Source organism: Carcharhinus amblyrhynchos, unplaced genomic scaffold (genome assembly GCF_965287045.1).
Source record: "Carcharhinus amblyrhynchos unplaced genomic scaffold, sCarAmb.v2.hapA chromosome_183, whole genome shotgun sequence".
Lineage (NCBI taxonomy): Eukaryota > Metazoa > Chordata > Chondrichthyes > Carcharhiniformes > Carcharhinidae > Carcharhinus > Carcharhinus amblyrhynchos.
The window spans coordinates 28,855-37,247 of NW_027649923.1; the positions used below are offsets into that span (position 1 = coordinate 28,855).

At 43.8% G+C, this 8,393-nt stretch overlaps 1 protein-coding gene across 1 annotated transcript; it reads right to left on the minus strand.

Annotated features, from left to right (window-relative positions):
- Nucleotides 1-312: 312 nt before the first annotated feature.
- Nucleotides 313-1,206, minus strand: LOC145338806 (putative G-protein coupled receptor 139). The gene has a single exon (XM_080183208.1). The coding sequence runs from the start codon at nt 1,204-1,206 to the stop codon at nt 313-315; it is 894 nt and encodes a 297-aa protein (XP_080039334.1).
- Between the last annotated feature and the right edge of the window lie 7,187 nt (nt 1,207-8,393).

The window sequence follows — 8,393 nt, forward strand, 5'->3', positions numbered from 1 at the left end:
GTGTTTAAAAATATGCAGGGTAAGTTCATTGGCCGTGCTAAATTTCAGCTGATTGCCCAGAGATGTGTGGGTTAGGTTAATTGGCTACACCAAATTACCCTTTATTATCAGTTGATTAAAAATGTAAATAGGTGGGGATTAGGGACTGTGTGGGCTTGCTGTGGGTGCAGATTCAATAGGCCAAATGGCCTTCTGCACTGTACTGATTATATTTTGGAATCTAATGTCATTTATAGCCATGACAGTACGTGGAACCCAATGCAAAATTGAAAGTAATGACATGGATGTAATTGAAATGAGAGGGGAGTTCTTTTATTTGTCCATATGTTTCATGTGTACAAAGGAACAAGTTAACAGGAACCTTAACTCTTCTCTGAATTTGCATTGCAAAACTGCATAAATGCAGGTGTTGGTGCAACAGCCCAAGAGCTGAAGCATGAAGCCCAACTCCCGGATGTAAACATGTAAATACACCACCTCGTAGCCCAGGTAACCCATCCGCCAATAAATATTATATACCATGTAGACCACCCACAGCAGAATGAAGTTCCCTGAGATAGCATACAAGGCAATCATGGACTTCCTGCGACTCTCCATCTCTGGATCACTGGGACTCTCACCAGTGACATGGCACCGGAGTTTCTTACGGGCTCGGTTAGTCAGAAAAATGTACCTGACAGTTAAGGCATTGAACAACAAGGTCAAGACAAATGGAATACATGGTGTTAAAATGTAATGAAAAAATTCGATGGCACCCCACACTTCTGACTGTGCAATGCTCTGTGATACAGCACAGAACCAGGACTGGTTAATAAGCCAGTATTTATTTGTATACATAAAACACCAGCAAATATTTTTTAGAGAAAAGAACACGGTAATTGTTGATAAAACCACAAGTGCAGTTTTCTCCGAGCAGTATTTGGCTTTCAGCTTCTGACAGCAAATAGCGACATATCGATCGAATGTGAAGCTAACTGTGAACCACACAGAACAGTCAGTAACAGCGTAAAGTAGTGCGGCGTGGATATTGCACACTGGCACATTGATCAGGAAATTGAATTCCAGACGGTAAACAGCGGGAATGTGCCTCCATATCAGATCGACAATGATGACCAGGAGATCAGCTGTTGCCATGGCTACCAGGTATCTGGTGGCACATTTGGACAAACCACACTTCCCCCGAGACAGGATCAGAATCACCACCATGTTAACTGTAAGGGAGTAAAGAGGTTGGGGCAGATTAAGAGAAAAGGCATCCATTCATGGAGTTATTAGTAACTTAATCTCATCGCTCTGATAAAAGGTAATCCAGACTCGGAACATTGGCTCTATTCTCTCTCTACAGATGCTGTCAGACGGAGAAAGAGCAAAGAACAACATAATACAGAAATAGGTCCTTCAGCCCACCAATCGTGATGCCTCTCTAAACTAAAACTGTATGCACTAACAGACTCTGTATCCTTCCATTCCCATCCAATCCATGTATTTGCTGAGAATATCCTTTATTGCCACTATCACTCCTGCTCCCACCCAGGCATTCCAGTTCTAAACATTCACCATCCTCTGCAAAACAAAAACTTACCTCGCACATCTGCTCTACACTTTTCCCCATGCACCTTAAACCGATGTCCCCTTGTATTTCTCTTTTCTACCCCAGGAAAGAGCTTCTAACTATCCACACTGTCCGTGCCACTCATAATCTTATAAACCTCTATCAGGTCACCTGGAGTTTCCAGCAGTTTCTGTTTTGATTTCAGATTCCAGCATCTGCAGTAGTTTGCTTTCAATCTTATCGCTGTTGTTTCACCAACATCAGTTCGGGAATCAAGAAAAAGAAAGATCTGGAATTAAAAATCCACTGTGGCCATAAAACCATTCTCGATGGTCAGAAAAACCCATCTGGTTCCTTAAGGGAAGGAAATCTGCCGTCCTTACCTGGTCTGGCCTACATCTGACTCTGGAACCACAGCAATGTGGTTGACTCTCAGCTGCCCTCAAATAACTAGGGACGGGCAATAAATGCTGGCCATGAATGAATAAAAAACATCATAAAATCTAATTGGTTTTGGCAAAGATAGATTTTTAATGATATTTGCAAGATGGGATAATAATTGAGTCTGATCTGAATAAAACCTGAGAATAGATCAGAGAATTACTACAATGCAGAAGGAGACCATTTGGCTAATTGAGCCTGCATCGAACACAGTTACACCCAGCCCCTTAACTACATGTATTTACCCTGCTAGTCCCACTGACACTAAGGGCAATTTAGCGTAGCCAATCAACCAAACCTGCCAAATCTTTGGCGTGCGGAAGAAGACACATGCAGACAAGGGGAGAACGTGCAGACTTCACACAGGCAGTGACCCAAGGCCAGAAGTGAACCCAAAGTCTATGGCACTGTAGAACAAATGGGTGGATTGGCCATGTTAAATTGCCCTTTAGTGTCCACAGATGTGTAGATTAGGTGGATTGGCCATGCTGAATTGCCACTTAGTGTCCAAAGATGTGTAGGTTAGGTGGATTGGCCATGTTAAATTGACCATTATTATCCAAGAAGTGCAGATTAGGGAGATTGGCCAGGCTAAGTGCCTCATAACTGTACAAAATGTGCAAGGGGTGGATTTGCCATGCTAAATTGTCCCTTAGATTCCAAAGATGTGTAGTTTAGGAGCATTGGCTGTGCAAAATTGTCCCTTAGTTTCCAAAGAGTGCATGTTAGGTGGATTGGTTGTGCTAAATTGGCCCTTAGTGTCTAAAGATTCGCAGGTTAGGTGGATTGGCCATGCGACATTTCCCCATAGGGTCCAAGGAAATGCTGGTTAGGTGGATTATCCATGCTAAATTGCCTCTTAATGTCCAACGATGCGTTGGTTATCTGAATTTGGTTAAAAAATGTATTCAGCGTTAACAGGAGCTAAAGAAAAGCTATAAAATCATTTTATTGCTGATTGTAAAGCAGGCTGGGAATGTATTCATTCACTGCTCTCTCTGATAGATCTTGTAAATCTAACCAGCTCAGTCCACCATCCCCATCTCTTCTCACACTGTTATCCTCTTTAAATCATTAGTCAAATCAGTTCTCAACCTCACTGTTTCAATACTTTTAATTAGCCTTGGATGTTATTTGCTTGCTGCATAAAGCAGAAAATTGTCATTTCCCCTTTGGAATTTTAGTCAATTTCATTAATCTGATGGCAGGATGTCACAGTGGTTATCACTGCTCCCTCACAGCACCAGGGAGCCAGGTTTGATTCCCGGCTCGGGTCACTGCGTGGAGGCTCCACATTCTCCACTGTGTCTGTATGGGATCCCTCCCGGTGCTTCAGTTTCCTCCTAAAGTCTGAATGACGTGCTGCTTAGATGTAATGGCCATGTCAAACTCTCCCTCAGTCTACCCAAACAGGCGCCAGAGTGAGGCGACTAGGGGATTTTCACAGTAACTTCATTGCACTGTTAATGTAAGCCAACTTGTTACATAGAAACATAGAAATCCTACAGTACAGAAAGAGGCCATTTGGCCCATCCAGTCTGTACCGACCACAATCCCACCCAGGCCCTACCACAATATCCCTACATATTTACCCATTAATCCCTCTAACCGAGACATTTTTAGGACACTACAGGCAATTTTTTTTTTAGCACGGCCGATCAAACTAACCCACACATTTTTGAACGGTGGGAGGAAACTGGAGCATCTGGAGGAAACCCACGCAGACACAAGGAGAATGTACAAACTCCATGATTTGGATAAGCATATAAGAGGCATAGTTAGTAAGTTTGCAGACAACACCAAGATTGGTGGCATAGTGGACAGTGAAGAAGGTTATCTAGGATTGCAACAGACTGTTGATCAATTGGATGGAGATGTCAGATGGAGTTTAATTTAGATAAATGCTAAGTAATACATTTGAGCCGGGAATCAAACCCAGGTCCCAGGAGCTGTGAAGCAGCAGTGCTAACCACTGTGCTACCGTGCGATCCTTTGACACTATTAAATAAACTTTTGGCATTATTAAATAAACATAAGAAATAGGAGCAGGAGTCAGCCATCTAGCCCTTCGAGCCTGCCCCGCCATTCAATAAGATCATGGCTGACCTGAAGTGGATCAGTTCCACTTTCCAGCTTTCTCCCCATAACCCTTAATTCCCTTGTCTATCAGAAACCTATCTACCCATGACTTAAATATATTTAGCGAGGCAGCCTCCACCACTTGAACGGGCAGAGAATTCCAGAGATTCACCACCCTTTGAGTGAAGAAGTTCCTCCTCAACTCTGATCTAAACTGCCCCCCCTGCTTATCTTGAGGCTGTGTCCTCTAGCCCTGCTATCCTTTCTAAGCGGGAAGAATCTCTCTACCTCTACCCTATCCATCCCCTTCATTATCTTATATGTCTCTATAAGATCTCCCCTCATCATTCTAAACTCCAACGAGTACAGACCCAGTCTATTTAGTCTCTCTTCATAGTCCAACCCCCTCATCTCTGGTATCAGCCTAGTGAACCTCCTCTGCACTCCCTCCAAGGCCAAAATATCCTTGCGCAAGTGCGGCGACCAAAACTGCACACAGTACTCCAGCTGTGGCCTCACCAATGCCCCGTACAGTTGCATCAAGACCTCCCTGCTTTTATATTCTATCCCCCTCGCTATGAAGGCCAGCATCCCATTCGCCTTCCTGACCACCTGCTGCACCTGCAGACTGGGTTTTTGCGACTTATGCACAAGGACCCCCAGGTCCCTCTGCACCGTAGCATGCTGCAGCTTTTCACCCTTTAAATAGTAACCCCTCCGACTATTATTCCTGCCAAAGTGGATAACCTCAGGCTTGCTAACATTGTACTCCATCTGCCTGGTCCTTGCCCACTCGCTCAGCCTATCCAGATCCCTCTGCAGACTTTCCACACCCTCCGCACAATTTGCTTTTCCACTTATCTTGGTGTCATCAGCAAATTTTGTCACCCTACACTCAGCCCCCTCCTCCAGATCATCTACATAAATGGTAAATAGCTGAGGCCCCAGCACCGACCCCTGGGGCACTCCACTAGTTACCAACCGCCAATCCGAATAGCACCCATTGACCCCCATTCTCTGCCTCCTGTTAGACAACCAATCCTCTATCCACGCTAACACCCTACCCCCAACTCCGTGCACCCTAACCTTCTGTAGCAACCTTTTATGAGGCACCTTATCAAACCCCTTTTGAAAATCTAAAAACACTACATTAAACTGATGATAGAACATAGAACATTACAGCACAAACAGGCCCTTCGGCCCACAAGTTGCACTGATCATATCCATACCTACCAGGCCATAGAACTATCTATAACTCCCAATCCCATTAAACCCCATGTACTCATCAAATTCAGTTTATGGGCAATAAACTTGAGTATCACACTCGTGTTCTCAGGTTAATCCAAAGTACTTACAGAGGCATGAGGACAGTTTGGCTCTAGTTGGCTGGACAGAAAGACTAAAATGTAGGACAATTGATGAACAGGCACCGGTATTTGAGATATCTAATTACTCCCAAATAAAAAAAAAATCAGCATAAAATATAAAACTAGATAGTAAAAAAAACTGTGTCTATAAGGAAGAGAATATCTGAAGTCAGTGGTGGTCTTTATGATGACATGTATGAAATCCGTGACACCCCTTCCCAAATGTAACAGAAAAGGAAGGAGATTAAATGCAAGAAACAATTCGCTGGTTAGCCTGACGTCTATGCTTGAATCCATCATCAAATACATAGTAACAGGAAATTTATAAATAAATCAGAATATAAGAGCAGCACAGTGATTAGTACTTCTGCCTCACAGCGCCAGGGAACCAGGTTCAATTCCCAGCTTGACTCACTATCTGTGTGGTGTCAGCACATTCTCCCCATGTCTATGTGGGTTTCCGCCCATGCTCCGGTTTCCTCCCACACTCCAAAGATGTGCAGGTTAAGTGATTTAGCCATGTTAAATTGTCCCTTAGTGTCCCAAGATGTGTAAATTAGTGGGATTAGAGGGGAAAATAAGGGATTGGGCCAGGCTGTGCTCCATCAGTGCTAACCTCAATGGGCTGAATCCTTCTGCACTGTCGAGATTCTATAATATATTCAGGTCGATTCAGTATGCAAGGGCACGCTGGTTGTGTGGATTGACCGTGCTAAATCATCACTCAGTGTCCCACAATGTGCAGGTTAGGTAGATTGGCCATGCTAAATTGTCCCTCAGTGCTCTATGGCGTGTGGTTTAGGTGAATTGGCCATGCTAAATCATCCCTTAGCGTCCAAACATGTGTGAATTAGGTGGATTGTTCAAGCTACATTGCCCTTTAGTGTCGGGGGATTAGCGGGTAAATGCATGGCGCTACAGCGATAGGGCCTGGGAGGGAATGCTGCTGGTGCAGACTCGATGGGCCAAATGGCCTCCTTCTGCACTGTAGGGATTCTATGATTTGGGTTTCCTAAAGGCATTTGATAATCAATGCATTCCACCCAACGCTCATCTCTCTGAGGGTCCTCAACCTGCTGAATTCTCTCTCCCAGCAATCATTTAAATCTACCTCTTCGGATATTTTCATATTTATTGTGGCATTATATTCTTCTGAAATAATAAAATGACAAATATAGACACCATACTCCAACAATGCACCATAGTAATAGTTATTTGATTTAAAAAAATCAACTTCTCACCACAGATCATAATTTACCAATGGCAATAAAAACACAATGCTGTAGGTAAATAAAATAGAGACAGCTCATTTTAGCTGACATTCTTGCAATGGCTGTGCAAGGACAGGGACCTGGATTTGGATTCCGGTTTGGGTCACTGTCTGTGCGGGGTCTGCATGTTCTCCCTGAGTCTGCGTGGGTTTCCTCCGGGCGCTCCCGTTTCCTCCCACTGTGTGAGAGAATGCTGGTTCGGTGCATTGGCCGTGCTGAATTCAGCATGTATTTACATACTAAATTCAATTGTATTTACCTACAACATTGTGTTTTTATTGTCATTGGTAAATTATGATCTGTGCTGAGAAGATGATTTTTTTAATCAAATAACTATTACTATGGTGCATTATTGGGGTATGGTGTCTATATTTGTCATTTTATGATTTGAGAAGAATATAATGCCACAATAAATATGAAAATATCCAAAGAGGTAGATTTAAATGATTGCTGGGAGAGAGAATTCAGCAGGTTGAGGACCCTCAGAGAGATGAGGGTTAGCTGGATTACGTTGATTATTAACACGCTGGTTAGGTGCATTGGCCGTGCTGAATTTCCCCTCAATCTAAACAAACAGGTGTCAGAGTGTGGTGACTAGGGGAATTTCACAGTAACTTCATTGCAGTGTTAATGTAAGCCTAATTGTGACACAAATTAATAAATAAATTAATAAATAAGCTTAAATTTAAACTTAATGTGAACTGGCCCTCTAATTCCTCATAACACAGTAGCACAGAGTCCATTAGATATAAAAAGTGTCAGGCACCTCATCCTTCTAATCTGATGTAATTCTAATAAAATGTCCAAACACACAATGATGAACACACAGTGTCACTCAACAATGTTGATGATGTGAAAAGCAGTGAAGAAGGTTTCTTGGCAGGCTGAACACTGATCCTCCATGTTCATCCTCAACACCGGTGCCCCACAGGGCTGTGTCCTCAGTCCCAACCACACTCCGAAACACCTTTGACTCCCACCCCAACAACGCCAACTCCATTTTCAAGTCACTGATGACACCAGTGTAGTATCAAACAATGATGATACAGAGAATAGGAATGAGGTCGAGAATCTCGTGAACTTAAGAAATAGGAGCAGGAGTAGGCCATCTAGCCCTTCGAGCCTGCCCCGCCATTCAATAAGATCATGGCTGATCTGTTGTGGCTCAGTTCCACTTTCCCGCCCTCTCCCCATAACCCTTAATCCCCTCTCTTATCAAGAACCCATCAGCCCTTCTTAAAAATATTTAGCGAGGCAGCCTCCACCACTTCAACGGGCAGAGAATTCCAGAGATTCACCACCCTTTGAGTGAAGAAGTTCCTCCTCAACTCTGTTCTAAACCGCCTCCCCTTTATCTTGAGGCTGTGCCCCCTAGTCCTACTGTCTTTTTTGAGCGGGAAGAGTCTCTCCACCTCTATCCTATCCATCCCATTCATCATCTTATACGTCTCAATGAGATCTCCCCTCATTCTTCTAAACTCTAACGAGTACAAGCCTAGTTTATTCAGCCTCTCCTCATAGCTCAATCCCCTCAACTCCGGTATCAGCCTAGTAAACCTCCTCTGCACTCCCTCCAGGGCCAAAATATCCTTGCGCAGGTGCGGCGCCCAAAACTGCACACAGTACTCCAGCTGCGGCCTCACCAATGCCCTATACAGCTGCAGCAAGACCTCCCTACTTTTA

Coding starts and splice junctions, on each gene's coding strand:
- LOC145338806 (XM_080183208.1), bottom strand. CDS start 1,206: ATGGTGGTGATTCTGATCCTGTCTCGGGGGAAGTGTGGTTTGTCCAAA.